Genomic DNA, 17,842 nt, shown 5'->3' on the forward strand with positions numbered 1-17,842 from the left:
CACGGGGAGTCCCGGAGCACCGAGCCCAGATACGGGACGGTCCCCGTACAGCGCATGGATGGCCTCACCCGGCCGAGGCGCCGGGTCCGCGGGGCCGCGCCGAGCCCTGTCCCGTTCTCCGTCTCCCGCCGAACAGCGGCATTCCCCACCCGCTTTCCCACCACGCCGCCACCACGGTCCCTCCCCGGTCCCGTCCCAGCCCTACGTGTGCCATCGAAGCGGGTGGCGATGGTGTCCAGGAAGGTGTTCTGCGGCGCCAGCAGCCCTTTCATCACCGGCATCGTCCCGCCCGACCGGCCGGCCGCCGCGGGGCTGCGGTGGCGGGGCTGCCTCCGCCGCCCCCGGCCCCTCCGCAGCGCCGCGGGCTGATCCCGGCCCGCCCGGGGCTCCCGGCCCGCCCCCGCCCCGCCCCGGCACCGGGAGGGGCCTCGGCACCGTCGAGCGCGGTCCTCCGCCCGCGGGTAGAGCGGTTTGTCCCGGGGGGGCTCGGGGCTGGTGGCGGCAGGACCCGCTCGGCACCGGAGCCGCCGTACCGGGAGGCACCGGGACCCGCCCGGCCACGGGAGCCGCTCACCCCCGGCCCTCCCGGGCCCACGGGGGCTGCCGAAGGGCGCGCCTCGCTTAACCTTCTGTCCCGGTACTGCACCCAGGCAGCTGGTTCCGCGCACGCCCCAGTGCAGGCGCCGCAGATGAGCCCACTCCCAGCACGGCGGAGGAAGGGACCTGCTCCTGCTCCTGCCCCGGCGCTGAGCTGCGCCCGCCCGATCCCTCCCCAGAGAGACAACAGAGCCGGGTGACATCAGGCTACCATTTATTGTAAAAGGCCGCGGAGCCCGCGGTGCCCTGAGCAGGCTGGGCCAGGGCCAGGGCTGGGAGGAGGTATCTAAAAGTGCTATTTACACTGAGCTCCAGCTGTGTGTCCCCGGAGTCCATCCTGCCAGGGATCCCCTCTCTGTCCCGCTGCCTCCATCCCATTCAGTAAAAGCTCCTTGTAGCTCCCTGGGCCTGGCTCGTGCTCAGGTTCTTCCCTGAGTATCCCTGGCACTCCCTGGGGGCGTCAGGGCTGGTGTCAGCGCCTCGGGGCACCGCTGTCGGCTGGGCGACCGTGCCCGCAGGGCAGCCCAGCGTGTCGTGGCAGGCGGTGCCAGGGTGCTGCCCGCGCTTGCCCATGGTGAGGATGCCCGCGGCGTGGTTGCCGGAGCCGTGGAGCAGGCGGTAGAGCCGGCTCTGGAAGGCCAGGGGGACGCTCTTCCTCTTGCCCAGAGTGAGGATGCCAGCGGCGTGGTTGCCCATGCCGTGCAGGAGGTCGTAGACACGGCAGGAGCAGGTCTTCTGCCGGCAGCAGTGGGGCAGGTTCTGCCGGGCAGCAGCCAGAGAACAGAACAGGAGCAGGAGAAGGAGGCAGGCAGCTCGCCGGGGCTGCCGGAGCAACGGGCAGCGTTAGTGCAGGGCAGCGACAGGGCAGAGAGCGGGGACTGCACAGCCCCAGGACTGTCTCCCCTGCTGTGCTCACCGGTGTTTCAATTCCCCCCTGCCCTGGTTGTTGCCGCAGGGGCCCAGCCCCACACCCGGGGTGCACCTGGAGCATCACCCTTCGGTGCACTGGGGCACGGCCAGCACCCTCACCTCTGTTCCAACCAGCAGCCAGATGTGGGTGTCCTCACCGCACCCCTGCCCTGCTCCAGCACACAGCAGCTGTGGCAAACACCCTTCCCTCGCTGTCCAGTGCCACGGGACAAGCAGTGGAAGCACCCATGCTGCAGGCATTGCATGCCCAGCTCCCTCCCAAGCGGTCCCCTCATCGGCAGCTGGCTACAGTCAGGGAGTCCCAGGGATTTGCTGCACACTCAGAGCTTCCCAAGAAACTGGCCAGGCCCTCCCACACCCCCAGCCCAACATTCCAAGCTCCCACCCATCACTCTTCTCTTGTCCCCAGGGGCTGCAGCACCCCAGCCCCACCTTGGTGTTGGGCACCTCCATCCTTCCTGGGGTCTTCAGGTGGCCGAGCGGCTCTGGGGCATGTCCCATCAGGCAGCCAACAGTGCAGCACCCTGCACTGCCACTGCCACTTTATAGGGCCCAGCACAATAGTGCTGCCAAAAATACCACTGGGGCAGCGGGAGCAACGGGTCTCTGGGAGACATGGGAGCACCGTGGCCGGTAGCCCGGAGACCATCCAGGCCTTTCCCCTCATTTGCAGCTCCCCATTGTGAGGGTACTCACTGGACGGGGTGCCTGGCACTAATGAGGCCATAATTGCCCATGGGCCGTGCTGCTGGGCTGGCACAAAGGGGATGAAGGTCAGTGCTGGCTGGCTCCGGCTCCGACAGCAGCGCAGTGCACCGGCCACTGCTCAGAGCCCCATTAGGCTAATTAAGCCCCTGAACAAAGGGGTGCCAGCAGCTGTATAGCTCCCTGACTGACGTTGAGAGCCGTCACCCTGCGCTTGGCTGGTGCCAGGGAGGGATAGTGCCACCAGAGTCCTGTACCCGGTGCCACGCTCCATCCCGTTTGGTGACACCGTCCCATCCTGGTCCTGTGCCTGGAACAGAGGGAGCCACAGGGCACCAGGGAGGGTCTTGCACTCTTTATAACACTACACAGCCCCAGCCCGACCCCAGACCTCCTCCAGGCTGTGTTTGTGCTGAACTTCCTTGCCCCGGGGGATGAACTCACACATTCCTCTGATACCAGAAGCCACATCTGCTGTCCCGGGGCACCCTGGTCCCACATCTGCTGCACCAGAGAGCAGAGCCTCCCAGCCTCTCTGTATTGTGGGGACCCCAGGAATGCTATGGAGGTGACAGACAAGCCAGGATCCTTCCTGCCAACCAGGTTTTCCCCAGAGCTGGTGAAGGCCAAACCTGCAGCCCTGGGGAGGGTGAGCAAGAGCCCAGACCTGGGGCTGCTTTTCCAAATAGCATCTGGCACAGCAGGCTGGGGGTACATGCACATGGGCACTGAGGTACCAGCATCCCCACTGGCCCCTCGGCAGAGTACTGGCTCCAGAAGCAGATGGAGGGGACGGATGAGTCCTCTGGGAGCTTGGTGAGGCAACAGGGAGCAGGGACATCTTTCCCCAACCTCTCCACTGAATTCTGGTGCAAGCCCCTCAACACAGCAGAGCTCAGGCACCCAGCCTCACACACATTCCCCAGGCAGGCTGAGGCTCCCTGCTCCCGGCCCCTGCGGCCTGGAGTGCTCAGTCCGGGCCCCGAGCCCCAGACCGGGGTCAGCAAGACGCTGTGTCGCCACCTCCGTCTGTCTCAGGGATAGGCTCCAGCGGGGCTTGCAGCCGGGAGGGCTCGGGTGAGGCTGATCCGTTCCTGCCAATGCCGCAGGACTGTCCCGCATTGTGGATCTGCCACAGGTTGTCCAGTGCCTCTGCCTTGGCATGCTTGAGGAGGTCAGCCTGGCCCTGCGGGGAGGAGACATTGGGGGCTGTGTTAGGATGGAGGCAGGACGGTGACGGGGCAGGGCAGGGCAGGGCAGGGCAGGTGTGTCCGCGCAGCCCTTGCCCCTCACCTTGAGGACAGTGATGTTCCAGGCGAAGCTCTCCAGCGCCTTCTGCAGCTTGCGGCCCCGCAGCCCTTCCTTGGTCTCGATGCGGTGTAGCTCCTTGTGGAAATCCATCCCTGCATTGGTGGGAGAGGTGCTCAGTGGGTGCAGGGACGTTGGCACATGGAGGGCCACCACCCACGACCCACAGGGACCAAGCCAGGGGGATGGCCTTTGCCCACCATGGGGTTGGAGGCTGGGTGGGCTCCCCACTGCCCCGGCAGCCTCACGAATCCTCCATGGGCCAGTGGAACCCCCACCATCCCAGGTGCAGCATGTGGCTGTTCTGGACCCCAGAGACCACGAGGTCTGGAAGGGCAGTGAAGACCCTGGGCAGAGGCACAGCTCCCGCGCTCCATGGCTCATCTGGGGGGGAGTCAGAGCGGAGCCACCAGACCCCCCGTCACTGTGCCCCACGTGACATCCCCGTGAGTGGGTGCTATATTTACCCCTCCTGACGCAGCACCGGCTCTGGGCCCACGCGAGGACTCCCACGCAGCTCCCTCACCCTCATGCTGCCAATCAGCACGCCCACGGCCCCGCGCCCCCACCGCAGCTCCCCGGGCCCCCAGCTCCTGCCAGCCGGGTACTGGCTGTGCCAGCAGCACAGGGGCTTGTCCATGGCACAGCCAGGCTGAAAGCAGGGACAGGCAGCACCAGGGCACGGGGGTGGGGGCTGCAGCCGCCAAATTGCTGCCCACCATCACCCCGAGTGGCGGCACGCCCCAGAATCACTCTGCCCTGCAGCACTCCAGTGCAGCAGCCAGAGCAGTACGGGAGGGCACAGCACCAAACTGTGCTCTGCAGCTTGTGCCCCACTGCTTCACTCCCCCAGCGCTCGCAGCAGTGGCAGAGCTGAGCCAAGAGCTTGGGGAGATTTCCGTCTGCCGCGTAGGCAGGGAACAAACACGGCTGCTGGCAGCAAGGCTGGCATGGCGGGGACAGCAGAGCAGGGCCCCCTCCTTCTTCCCCAGCCCCTCCAGCTCCTGACACTCTCCCAGCCCCATGGAGAGCCCAGAGAAGCCCCTGGAGCTGGTGGAGCTACCCCTGTGGGTCCCAGCCAACAACACGCAGCCATCGGGGCCTGGAGTGGGGCCAGAGGTCCCAGGCAGCTGCCAGTGGGGGCACCTGCGGGGAGGACCAGGGCAGGCGGCAGCAGCACCTGCCTGTGTGGGTTCTGCCATGTGTTTGGGAAGTCTTAACACTCAGTTGCCATTTCTGCCGTCAGCCCCAGCCTGTTATTTCTGGCACTAATTATGTTCTGGTTTTTGACAGCTAATGACTCTTCCCTGCTTCCTCATCAGCCTCCCCCACTCTGCTTGCTCCCTACCACACAGCTCTGCAGCCCACCTGCCCACACCCTGCCCCAGTGCAGGAAGCCCTGAGCCCCAATACCCCAGGACATGCCTGGGTCCACAGCCAGAGCCACAGCGGAGCTGGGGCTGCCCTCCAGGACCCACCTGCCTGCTGTGCCTGGATGAGCTTCCCATACACCGCATCCGCAGACTCGATCAGCGTCCGGCTGGTCTGGATCATCTAGGGAGAGGGGAAGCATGAGGACCTGGGGCAGTCTTGGCCCTGTGCCCCCTGGCCAAGTGGATGGGGAGACAGGGCTCATCAGGGGCTGTCCCCTACACCAGCCTGGTGCCTGGGGTCTGGCCCTTCCCACCTCACCACACACAGCCGGGTATGGTGTGACCAGCACCTGGCCAATGGCCAAGTTCCCTTCAACACAAAAGAAGGAAGCAGCTCTGGCTGTGGCTATTAATGGGCTTTCTTCCACCTGGTGGGATCAGGGTAAGGGAGGCACAGGGTAGGGGCTGCAGTGTCTGAGGGTCAGACTGATCTGGGCAAGCCTGTGCCTTGGCAGGACTCCTCCATGGGCAGTCCTCATGCAGCCCCCTGGCCACTCACCTTTGCCTGCCCCAGGATGGGTACAGTGAGTTCAGGGTTCCTTGTCCTAGGACCATCTGATCTATCCCACAAAACCTGCCCGGGTTCATCCTACAAAACCTATTCAGGTTCATCTCACAAAAACTGCCCATGTTCATCCGATAAAACCTGCACCACCACTGAGTGCTGGTCCCAGTGCCACTGACCCCAGGGATCCTCCCCAAGGAGCCAAGCCCCAGCAGGATGGCACTTACCGTCTCGTAGGCAGTGAGGACCTTGCGCAGCAGGTCAGGGATGGGGCCCTGGGCCTCCATGGGGGGGTACTGCTCTGCCAGGTTGAGGGTGACACTGGGTGCGCTGTCACTGTGCAGCAGCCACGTGGACACGGTCAGGATGCACTGCTTCATATTGGCAGCGGGTGTCAGCCCACACAGCTCCTTGAAGGACACCAACGCATTCTGCAGAGACCAGTGTCCAGTGTCAGGAGTTCAGCTGGGAGGACCCCCAGGAGCACCCCCAGGACACAGGAAGACCCTCATTTCCCACAGCTCTCTGTTCCAGGTAAGGTTCCTCGCTCATATCCCCCAGGAAAAGGGGGACAGCTTGGCTCCCCACCACTCTCATTCCGGCCCCATCCTCCCCTGCAAAACTGGGTCCCCCAGTGCCTATGCAGAGTCCTTACCTGCACATTCTCCCGCAGGTCAGTGGCCTCCCGCAGCGGCTGGGTGGCCGTCCGGAAGACTTCATCGATGGCTTTGATGCCAGTGGCCTTGGTGGAAGTGTACTCCCGCACTCGGCGGCCCCGGCGCCCTGCCAGCCCCCGGCGGTGCCCCTTGCCCCCGCCGCGGCGGTCAGTGATGGCCACATGCACAAAGAGGGTGGCGTGGGGCAGGGGCTCCCCAGCCAGCGACTGGAGGGGGACGTGGCGGTAGCCAGGCTGCAGGCACTCAAAGGGGATGGTGTACTGGGCAATGAACTCGTCCCCGATGTAGTCATCGTCCAGCACAACAAAGCGCAGGACAGCCAGCTCCGGCAGGTTGATCTGGAACTCCAGGCTCTCATCGAAGATGGGGTTGTCCCCGCTCTGCAGGGCTGTTTTGGTGCGGTGCTCAGCACAGTCAGCCGGGATGCCATGGATTTCAGCGCAGACATAGGGCTCCACAACCTCCCCCTTGGCCCCTGAGCCCTTGGGCTTAGGCAGGTTCTGCCCACTGATGACTTTGAGGTGTAGGAGCTGGGCAGACACCCCGGGCAGGGAGTCCTTGGCGTTGGCACTGAAGTAGGAGACCTCCTCCCGCATGATGGCGGGGCGGAGGACGTAGCCACAGGCCCCGTTCTGCCGGAACCAGCCCGCATTCAGGTCCATCATCAGCCCTGGTGTCTGGTAGTTCATAGCCACCATCTGGCAGCCGCACTTCCAGAAATCCTGGGGGTTCATGTTGCTGGCATCGATGCGCATGGGGCTGGGGTAGATGCGGGAGAGGAACCGCTTGTTGTAGCTGACCAGCTCAGCTGGGCACTCATTGGCAAAGCGTCCCGCCTCCACCTCACTGAAGGAGCACATCTCCCAGTAGCGCTGCCCACGTCTGGAGCTCTCAAAGTCCTGGAAGGGCACTGCCTGGCAGAGGCTCACCAGCTCCGAGAGCTCACGGCTGAGACGCACCCGCCGCAGGCCACCTCCCTCCGGTGCCTCCCGGTCCTCCTGGCCCAGCCGCCGCGCCAGCTCCCAGCCCTCCTCCTCGTCCGACACCTCCCCCTCGCTGTCCTCGCAGGTAGGCGGGAGCTTCTTGCCCTTGATGAGGATGCGGCCCTTGAGCTCCTCCGGGGAGGGCAGGTAGGACGCCACAGGGTTGGGGGGCTCCAGGTACAGCTTCTCCCCCAGTGTCTTGCGCAGGCACTGGGCAGCGAGTCGCTGCTGGGGAGCCGAGCAGCGCACCACCAGGCAGAGGATGAGGGGGTAGGCGGAGGCAGTGAAGGCGTGCTGGTCAATCAGCCCCACCACGGCACGGAAGGGCACGCAGGAGGCAGCTGAGGGGCTGGTGTAGACCACGGGCTCACCCTCAGGACCATCCCACAGCACCAGCTCGATGCTGCGGCAGCCCAGGCCCAGGGCACTGATGTAGCCGCTGATGTCTGAGCGGCCCCAGAAGTTGTCCTCCAGCAGACAAGCGCTGTGGGCAGAGCTGATGTAGTAGTGGGAGAGGGGCTGCGCCATGTCCTGGCAGACCTTGCGGTGCTGCGGGTCAAAGATGGAGCAGTCAGCAGAGAGCAGGTAACGTGTGAAGCCGTCGATGGCCAGGTAGCCCTTCTCCCGGCCCTCCTTGGACGGTTCATACTTGCTGACAATCTCCAAGCACTTCTCCTCTGTCACCCCTTCCATGCCCTGCTCCACCTCCAGGAACATCAGCAGGTCCTTCACACCCAGGTATTCCTTGTTGCTGGAGAACTGGACCAGCAGGAAAAAGATCTCAGGGCGGGTGCAGAGCTCGCAGTATGCTTCCACAAAGAGGTCGCAGGCCACCTCCGTGCCAGGACGCTCGCTGGCCTTCTGCAGTTCCTTGAACTTCAGCTCGATGGTGGAGGTCTTCATGCCAGGGTTGAGTGCTTTGATCAGCTGCACCGCCCGGGACACGGGGATGCGGCCAGACTTCTCCAGGTCAGCAAGGTCGAAGACGGAGGAGATCCAAGACGTCCGGAGGCTGGGGTGGCCAGTCCCGGGTGCCTCAGGGCTGTGCTTTCCATAGGACACCAGATAACGCAGCCCCATCACCCAGGCACTCACCACATCTGCTGAGCTGGCCACCAGGTCCAGGGACTCGTAGTTGTCTCCGTAGATGATGGAGAAGGCACACTCATCCGGGAACTGGTCGGAGAGGCCATTGCTGCGCAGGACAGGTGTCTTCTTGCCCACACGCACCTCTTTGACCGATTTGATCTCAATCTTGGCCTTCTCTGAGTCCTTCTTGGAGGGCTCCCAGCGCACGGAGCGCATGTCAGCGTCCAGCACGAAGAAGCGGCTGTACATGCGGGAGTTGGAGCGCACCTTCTTCAGCTCACAGCCCTCCAGCATGAGGGAGATGCAGGCAGCTGTGCTGTTGATCTTGCGGTCATTGGGCATGGAGCTGAAGGACACTGTCTTCTTCTTCTGCGGCGGCCGCTGCCGAGAGCCATCCTGCCAGGGTGGGAAAGGAGCAGAGCCATCAGGGAACAGCCAGGCAGCACATGCCCCACCAGTTCCTGGCCTCCTCCTGCCCCACTGTCCCCCCACCCCAGCCCAAAGCAGTGTGTAGCACTGCCTCAGGGTGCCCCAGCACCACGTTAAGCCCATTCCACACCAGCCCGCCCCTCTCCTGGGGGCTGGGAGCCAGCTCCAGCCCTGGCTTCCCTCACAGCTCACTGCCTGGCTTATTTTAACTCTGCTTTCCTTCCTTCCTTCCTTCCTGCTCCTGGCCCTGAGCTGGATCCTTCCCCACTGCTCACTCACCCTCACAGGCACAGCCATGCGCCAGCAGCCCAGCACAGCCCCTGTCTCCTTGGCCCGGGGACACCAGAGGAAAACAGACACCCAGCATGTGATGCATGAGCAGAGCTGCTCCTAGGGAGCCCAGGACAGACCCCCCCTGCTCCTCTGTGAGGAGCAGGGCAGGACATTCGCTGCCAGTGCCACGTGCTGGGGACGACCATGGCCACGTCTCTGTCCCACAGAGCACAGGGTCACAAGGGCATGGGATGTTTGCTGCCAGCACCTCATGGCCACACTCTGTCCTGCCTCACTACAGGGAGGGGGGACCCAGCTGCCACGGGGCTGGCAGGGGCAGGGGATAAGGGCCAGGAGTGTATTATGGGATGGATTTCATTAAGCAGCACAGTAGGAGGAGATTTAATCCACTTCTTCAAGATTATGGTGAGTCACCTCTAATCTGGTGGTGTCTCTGTCAGAGGCAGGTCCTGCTCAGCTGCCCAGGTTGGAGGTGAGGGGTTGCTCCCCTCCAGTGCCCACAGAGTTTCCACAGCTCCTGCACGAGGCTGCACCTGGACTATCACATCCCGTGCCTGTTCCTGTAGGATCGGGATCTGCCCCACAGGGTCAGGCAGCCACAGCCAAGGGCATTCGGGATAGGTCGTACAAATGGATGTACAGTTTCCCTAGGGAATGGGGAAAATCCTCCAGGGATGCCCGGGACACAACGGCCCGGAGAAAGGAGGAACCAGCACCAGCTCTCAGCCGCTTGTTAGAACCAGGTATATTCTCCTATCCTGGAGCTCGGATGTGGTGGCTGTTTGCATCCTCTCGCTGCCATATTGCTCCAGGGAGCTGGCCGAGCTCCAAGACCCTGCCTCGGTGTCAGCCATCCCTCGGGTCGGCAGGCGCTCAGCGGCAGGTCCCGCCATCGGCCAGCCCTGCGGGGAAGGACTCGCCGCCGGATGCTTCCTGCACGCTGCAATCTGAGCACCCCACTGAGGGGCAGCCCCTGCCCGCAGCTGGCCGAGGGGCGCTGGACACCGAGGGCCGCACCTCCGGTCCCCGGCAGGACCCCCGCCCCTCGGCAGCCCCGCTCCCCGCCCGGCGCACCCACCCCGGGCGGCTCCGCACCGGGCCCCACAGCTGAAAACAGGAAATCCATCCGGAAAGGAAACACGGGCGGGGGGCCTGCGTGCACCCAGAGCCAGGGACCTGCTTCCAGCTGGGCCTGCTGCAGGCAGCCAGACGCGCCCCACCGGCATCAGCCCTGCCGGTCCCCCCACCACCCCAGCTCAGGGCAAAAGCCCAAACGCCCTCCCTGCAGACCCCCACCCGCCCAGGCTTAGATAGGGGAGGGGATGCTCACTGCAGCGTTTTTGGGGTGCGGATGTGTGGCACAGACCCAAGAGCGCCCTGCGGCACACAGGTTCTGCTTCTCCCTCTGCACGGGCAAGCAGCGAGCAGGGGATGCGAGGAGTCTCCCTTCTGCAGCTGCCCTACACTCCTCAGTGCGGCCTGGGGAGCGGCAGGGAAGAGCCTCTGCTCCCTGGCAGCCCCTTCACGGGCTGTTCCAGGTGGTCTTCAAGCCGGCGGACAGCCCACGAAGTGCTGGGCGAGGCGTGGCAGGAGTGGTGCAGGCAGGTGATGAGCAAGGCAGCAGCGGAGCCGGGAGAACACGGCGCTCAATGGCCATGACAGCATGGAACACCCCCAGACAGAGGGCAGAGCTCCGGCTGGAGCAGGGATCCTGCTCACTGTGCCAGCGAGCTGAGCAGGGAGTAGGCAGGGCTCCTCCGCAGAGCAAAGCACAGACCACGATGCTGATGTCGACCACGACGCCAGCGGTGAGCGTGGGCTCGCAAGGAGGGCACGTTCCAGCCCAGCTGCCTGCCCTGCCCAGCTCTGCTGCATGTGTTAAGCACCTCTTCAGCCAATTATCTCCTGCATTAGTGCCCTGGTGAGTGCTGATGCCCTAATCTCAGCCTCCACGTGACGGCCACCGTTCGCGGCCACTCTCAAAGCACGGGATGGAGAAGGGCCCATCATCGTCCCTCCCTTCCCTTTATCCCCCAGCCTGGCCGTGATGTGACTTATGTGCAGTTGAATTCCCCACTACCCCTATCCCAGGCTGGGCAGCGTGGGCAGGGGTGCAGGCAGGCACCCGGAGCTGAGCCAGTGGGAGACCAGGCGCAGTCAGGGCTTTTCTACCGTCGTTTATTCCCTGCCAAGAAGAGAGCGACTGACACATCCACTCCCCGCGGCACCAGCTGCCGCTCCCCGGCGAGGGGCCATGGAGTCAGATCCCAGCAGAGGCACCACACAGCTCCTGGGGCTGGAGCACGATGGGAAAGGGGCTCAGGGGACAGAATGGCAAAATTCTAGGGAAGGGACACCTACTGCAGCAGGGAAGAATAGATCCAATATCCCTAAGTGCCTCTCCAGCATCCTTCCAGCCCAGGGGACCCCCAGCCCCCTCCGCTTTCAGCCTGGAAAGAAGGAAGGTCCTCTAGCTAGGGGACACTGCAGGGGACAACTCTGCTGCCCCTGGTCCCTCTCTCTCCACACAGCCACTGAGTCGCACTTTCAGATTCACTCCTCCAGCCTTTTCTGGAAATCCCAAAAAATAACAGATCTGGCAGCTCTTTCCACATGTGCCTCCACTGCTGCTCAGGCCCCGGATGGACTCGGAGATGCACAACGGATCAGCAGAAGCTGGGGACACTGTCCGGGTCTGACCTCCCGCCGGGCCAGCACCCTCCCCCACCAGCGCTGGCCCTGGGCCACCCGACCTTCACGTGAGGCCAAATCCCGTGGTGACGCAGGTGGTGACAGGGATGCGCCCGCCCAGGGCGCAAGCGAGAGGTTCACCACCCCCAGCCCGTGGTGCCCACGGATGGTCCCTGGGCAAGGAAGAATGTTGGTCCATCGCAGGAGGAGCAGGAGAGGCCGGCAAGGTCCCCAAGGAAACCGGGCACAGACGGAGCCCTGGCAGCAGCCTCTGGTTGCACGGGAGCACCGGCAGGTCTCCGGTGCCGTCACCGCGTGGGCACAGCCCGGCCGCCCCCGCAACAGTTTGCAGCGAGAGCCCGGGAGGGTAGAGGCAGGGACTCGGGGTCCTGACACCGCCGAACACAAAACTGGATCCCGGGGACAGAAGAGTGGGGCTGGGGCACCACGGAAACAGCCCCCTCACGGGGTATTAATAGCACCGGAGCAATCCCAGCTTAAAATAGGCTGCCGAGAGCAGGGAGGCGAGTCCCGGGCGGACGTGACCTATTGTGTCAGCGAGTACCGCTGGCATCAGCACAATCAGAGGGGTTCATTTAGGAAAGCACACGTGTGATCCACTGTCCACCCAGGTGGGAGACCCCCGAGACCCTCCCTGGACCCCGGCCCCCCCACGGCCCGGTAACACCAACACCAGTGTCGGGAGCAGACTGCAAACTGGTCAGGCCAGGCCCAAGGCTCAGCGCTTGTCAGGAGAGAGCACGGGAGAGCAGAAGCTGCTCGAGGGGCAGGAGCGGGCGTCTTCTCACGGGAGCCCGGGGGTATCCTGAGCAGCACCGGGCGATGCTGCAGCGTGGCCATAGCACTTGACAGGGCAACCCACGAACACTCCACAAAGCCGAGCCGGGCCAGATTGTGCCCTTGGGGACCCTGGGTCCGGGCAGGGCGCGGGGACGCCGTGTCAGTCCCGGTGTGACCGGCACCGCGGGCAGGTGGCGACCCTCGGTCGCCCGGGGATGCGGCTGCTCTGCAGCTCCTCGGAGCCGCTCCACGGGCACAGGGGAAGCGAGGAGCCGCGAAAAGAGCCGGTGCGGGGGGACGCGGGGCTCGGCGCGGGGACACGGCTCGGCATCCCAGCGCTGCGCAGGTGCCGGGCCCGGGGCGCGGGGGGGCCGAGCCGGTTCGCTGCCGGTGCGGGGCTCTCACCTTCATGATGCTGGCCCGGGGCGCGGCGGGCGCGGGGCTCCGCTCCGCCGAGTCCTCGCGGCTGCTGCTGCCCGAGCCCGAGCCGGGGCTGCCGCCGCCGCCGCCGCGGGGCCCGTTGGGCAGCGGCGCGGCGGGGCGGGGCGAGCCCGGCGGCGGGGCGCCCCGGGGCCCCTCCGCCATCCCCCGCGGCCTCAGGGCAGCGGCCGCCGCGGGGCCCCGGGGCGCCCGGAGCCTGCGCCCGCCGCCGCCGCCGCTGCGGGCTCAGTGGCGGAGCGGGCGGGAGGCGGCGCGGCCGGGAGGAGGGGACGGGCCGGGCCAGGGGCGGGGACGCGGCGGGGATGGGGATGGGGATGGGGATGGGGATGGGGATGGGGATGGGGATGGGGATGGGGATGGGGATGGGGATGGGGATGGGGATGGGGATGGGGATGAGGATGGGGACGGGGGCGGCGCGGCCCCCTCGCCCCTCGCTGCAGCGGCGGGGCGCGCGGACGGGCACCGGGCACCGGCACCTTCCACCGCCGGGACATCCCCGGCCTCCGCCCAGCACCGCAGCGCCCGGGACCGGCAGCCGCCCCATCCCGGTGGGACCCCGTCCGAGCCCGGACCCTGCAGCCGGGCACTCAAACCCAGCCTGACACACTTCAGCCGGGCACCCCGTACCCTCGGCACCAGCAGCACACGTGAGCCTGCACCCAAAACAAGCTGCACCCTGCAGCCGGGCACTCAAATCGACCTTGCACCCTGCAGCCTGGCATCCGAACCCAGGCAGGCGCTCAGCAGCCTGGCCCTGCCCAGCGGGTTCCACCCCAGCAGCCTCCCCTCCCACCGGGGTGGTACCCAGGCACGGCAGTGCCGGCAGAGCCACCCAGTGCAGCCCCGGCCCCGCACGGCTCCGCCAGGCACGGCTCAAGGCTTCTCTTGCGGGCTGCTCCCAGCCCAAGGCAAAGCTTCTCTGCGACCTGGAGCAGAAATTTCACTCCATTTTTTTTTTTTTTCCCAGGAGGTATGGAAGCACAGGCCTCAGCCAGGTTCACCTCTGGCCGGGGTCTCGGCTGTGCCGGGTGATGTTTTGCTTTGTGAGAGCCTTGTTCAAGACATCATCTCCTGCCCACGGCCCGGCTGCCCCCCAGCAGCAGCTGCAGCACAGCAGGTGCCCCACACGCCCTCGCCAGCCCTTGAAGTAACCCTTAATGAGCGAGGGGGAATGACCAGTCCCTCCCGATGGTACACATGTGCCTCAAAGGCACAAAGAGCCTGGTGCCTCCAGAGTGCAGCAGCCGCTCAGCTGGTTAAATATTCATGGCTGCCCCTTCCCCAGGACCCCCGAGAACAGCAGCAACTCCTCAGCCCCCAGAGCAGTCAGATTGCTTGATCAATCTCTTTAATGAGGATTAAAAATAATAGTCTAAAAAAAAATCAATCCCAGAATGAGGTCCTTTATTTATTTTTAAAAGATAATCCTCCTTTATTTTGCATTTGGTTTTTAAAACATTTAAAAGCAGCCCTCACTGGAGCTTATTTTTAAACCAATGGACACGCACTGAAGCCCAGCTGGGCAGCTGCTCTGTGGCACCTGTGACCACCTGAGCCCTGCCTGCAGTGTCCCTGCCAGGTGACAAAATGCCACAAGGGCCCAATGCTCAGTGATGAACCACGGCTCTTCTGCTCCTCCTGCTCCCACAGAGGTTTCCATTGAGCCCTCTGCCTCAGCCACGGGCTGTGGTGCCCAGTGTGTCCCCTGGGAAGGCACAGGCACCCACTCCACTGTGGCTGCAGGTGCTGCCATGGCACTGAGGGAGGTGGCCCTGCAGCTGCAGCATCCCACTGCCCCGGGATGCTCCCAAGCTCTTGCTCCATCCCCACAGCAGCACTGAGTGGTGCCCACCAGTGCCTGCTGCCACACAGAACACGGTCAAGCTCAATGTCTTCATTTGCTCCATTAAGCCAAATCCCTGGGGCTGGGCACTCTTGCCCCCCACGCCCTCTCGCCCCAGGGACACGGCCCCTCCTCAGAGGGTGTATGCCAAGTGAACCCCAGGGTGGAAGGGCTGCAGGACCCCGAGGCTGCCCTAGGAGATGACTGATCCCTGGATGAGCCGCAGCAGCTGCTCCTCACGCAGGACCCTGGGCATGGGCACGGGGGAGCCCAGCGCTTCCCGCAGCCGGCTGAAGCTCCCAGGCCTCACCAGGTGCAGGCGCAGGGGCCCGATGCTGCCCTTGAAGCGGAAGGATTTGTAGACGGGGAAATCCTCCTGGAGACGCTGGTCCAGCTGCAAAGAGAGGGCAGGTGCCCGTGCTGGTCCCACACTGTGTCCTTCAGCACCCCACACAGCCCCAGAGCAGAGCCCATGCCCTGCTCACCTTGTAGCGCTGCCCCTCCGACAGGTCCCGCAGGCCCTGCAGCTCCAGGAACACCTCGTAGTGGGGGGCACAGGGCCCCGAAGAGTCACCTGGAGCAGTACCACGAGTGTGTCAAAGCTGCCCCACAGCCCTCTGGGGGAGGGCTGCAGAGCCCCACACAATGCCAGCTGCATTTTTGGGGCGACTTGGGCTGCTCAGGTGAACTCACCCAGGAGGCTGCTCTCCACACACACGTAGTCAATCAGGCGAGCACCTGGCCACATCCTCAGGGTGCGGCACAGGCTCTGGCAGAACTGCTCCTCAGGGATGCTCTCACCTCTCACGCTCAATGTCTGGCTCTCCCTGCGGTGCAGGGACACAGGGTGGGTCACTGGCACCCTCCTGTCCCATAGATGGGTGCAGCTCGCTAAGGTGAGGGACAGGGCTTGGGGTGTCCTCACCTGCGCACAGGTTCCACCATGGGACACTGCTTGTGGAAGCCGGTTACCTTTAGCACCTCCCCAGCACGGTACCTGCACGGGCAGGGAGAGTGTGAGAGGGAGAAGGGTGCATGGGGCTGGGGCAGGCAGCCCCTCAGGACACACAGGAGGGAGGAGGCACCTGTACTCTCCTGGCTGAGCTGTCACAACCAGCCCATACTCGCGTCCCTCCCAGAGCTCATCCAGCAGCACCGTCCGTGGCTCCTTGTTGGCCAGGCAGGGCAGGAACTCGCAGAAAGCCCAGTCAGGGCACAGCAGGAATCGGGGCACTGGCTCCACTGGCCACAGGTTTATACCGAGCAGGGCTGGGCAGAGGCAGCATGTGCCAACGTGAGCTCCCCAGACCCCTCATGCTTGCCCACAGAAGCCTCACCCCTCTCCTAAGGGCAGAATTTTGCTGGTGCCAGGAGTGAGCTGTTTTCAGGTTGCAGGAAGGGAATGCAGCACAGAGATGCACCAGCATCTGCTGGGGCAAGGAGATTTGTGCTGCCATATGGCAGCAGTTCCCTGGGGGCACCCAGGGCAGATCATGGGGACACACTAGCGTGGAGAACACTCACCTCCTGCTGCCTGGTAGAAGGGGCAGTAGAAGGGCAGCCCCTGGCAGTCGGCCTGGCAGAGAGAGTCGCAGTAGAGCCGCTCCGTGCCATGCGCCGTCCTCACCACCACCACCTCCAGCTGTGGCCACAGACGCAACACGATGCCCTCGAAGCCGCGGGTGCACTCAGCACGGAGCTCGGCTGCCCGGGCAGCATCAGGGGTCAGCAGTGCCTGCAGCTGGCCCCGCACCTCCTCGGGCAGCCCGGGCTGCGGGCTCAGCCTGCCCAGCGCCAGCTCCTGGGCCAGCCGGGGCCACTCCGTGCGCAGGGCCACCAGCGTGTCCTGCAGCTCGGCTGCCAGCCCGGCCTCCAGCACATGCAGCGCACGCTGCCGCAGGGCGAAGAGCAGCTGCAGCCGCAGCGCAGCGGCCCGAGAGGGGACGGTGCCCGCTGCGGCCGGGGTGCAGTACAGGGAGGGCAGCGGCCACCCCGCCGGGGCGCGGGGACAGCCGGGGCTCCAGTGCAGCAGGGCCGTGCCCCGATGGACCAGTGCCCGTGGAAAGGCGGCGCCGAGGACATCCAGGTAGAGCAGAGACCCCTGCGTGTGAGCGGAGGGTCAGGAGGGAAGACCCTGCGGGGATCCGCGCCCACTCCGCCCGCCGCTCCCCGTACCTGCAGCCGGGGGTCGGTGTCCCCGCAGCCGGCGAGCAGAGCCCAGAGACGCAGCCGGGGAACAGGATCCCCCGGTGCTTCGTCCCGACAGGGCTGCCGCAGGGGATGCCGCTCCTGGAACTCCTCGTATCCTGCCGGGAGAAGCACAAGCTGAGAAGGGCGAGCATGGCACCGACCCCTTCCCGCGCCCTGCGCCGCAGCCCCGCGCTCACCGCCGGCCGTCCCGGTGCCCAGCAGGCGCCGCAGTCGCCGCTCCTGACTCAGCCGCAAGTCGCTGCCCAGAGCCTCCAGCCGCCGCCGGTACCGGGCCCCGGAGCGGAGCAGCGCGGAACGGATTAGGCGGTGCCGTAGCGCGGGGACGGCCACGGCCACAGCCACAGCCACGGCCACCGCCGCCACCGCCACCGCCACCGCCAGCAGCATCGCGGAATGTGGACACCGCCCCAGGGCAGGGACCCGGCCCCGGACTCCCCTCGCCCACCCGGCTATTCCGCCTCCGGCAGAAATGACGGTAAATTATCGCGCCCGGCGCCGCCCCCCTCCCCGCTTTACTTTTATTTTCATTTTCGCCCTTGCACAGCACACCCGGAGACCCCCGCTCGGCGGGGAATTCAACCGCAATTGAACCCCGAATACCAGCGCCCTCTACCACTCCATCAGGAGCAAGCTCTTTCTTTGCAAAAACAGGGCAATTGATGGGATTTACTTTGCTTTTTGCCCGGAAGAACGGCCCCAGCCCCTGCGCCCCAGGGCCGCCCTCCCGCCCGGACAGAGTCCCCCGGATCCGCCCAGCTTCTGCCAACGGAGGCTCGACGATCCCACCCTCGGGAATAGGAACCCCAAACACCGGGCACAACCCCGGCACTCATCTGGTGCACTCGAGATGAGAAGCTCCCCAGAGGGTCCCGCCTCTGTCCCAAGACACACGTGGCACCCAGAGC

At 65.2% G+C, this 17,842-nt stretch overlaps 3 protein-coding genes across 3 annotated transcripts; all 3 read right to left on the bottom strand.

The window, feature by feature from the left end:
* Nucleotides 1–794: 794 nt before the first annotated feature.
* HCRT (hypocretin neuropeptide precursor) lies at nt 795–3,136 on the bottom strand. Its single transcript, XM_066336543.1, has one exon. It carries the CDS (start codon nt 1,291–1,293, stop codon nt 976–978), a length of 318 nt encoding a protein of 105 aa, XP_066192640.1. The 5' UTR covers nt 1,294–3,136; the 3' UTR covers nt 795–975.
* Nucleotides 2,573–13,027, bottom strand: LOC136372074 (inactive phospholipase C-like protein 2). Its single transcript, XM_066336537.1, has 6 exons — nt 12,848–13,027; nt 6,134–8,623; nt 5,706–5,909; nt 5,019–5,094; nt 3,526–3,635; nt 2,573–3,418 (listed from the first exon to the last, which is right to left on the bottom strand). The coding sequence occupies exons 1-6, from the start codon at nt 13,025–13,027 to the stop codon at nt 3,233–3,235; spliced, it is 3,246 nt and encodes a 1,081-aa protein (XP_066192634.1). The 3' UTR covers nt 2,573–3,232.
* A 1,243-nt stretch (nt 13,028–14,270) lies between these two features.
* Nucleotides 14,271–17,592, bottom strand: GHDC (GH3 domain containing). The gene is made up of 7 exons (XM_066336623.1): nt 16,902–17,592; nt 16,251–16,827; nt 15,812–15,995; nt 15,652–15,723; nt 15,420–15,553; nt 15,212–15,300; nt 14,271–15,120 (listed from the first exon to the last, which is right to left on the bottom strand). The coding sequence occupies exons 1-7, from the start codon at nt 17,322–17,324 to the stop codon at nt 14,920–14,922; spliced, it is 1,680 nt and encodes a 559-aa protein (XP_066192720.1). The 5' UTR covers nt 17,325–17,592; the 3' UTR covers nt 14,271–14,919.
* Nucleotides 17,593–17,842: the final 250 nt, after the last annotated feature.

Source organism: Sylvia atricapilla, chromosome 27 (assembly GCF_009819655.1).
Source record: "Sylvia atricapilla isolate bSylAtr1 chromosome 27, bSylAtr1.pri, whole genome shotgun sequence".
In the NCBI taxonomy this organism is placed as follows: Eukaryota; Metazoa; Chordata; class Aves; order Passeriformes; family Sylviidae; genus Sylvia; species Sylvia atricapilla.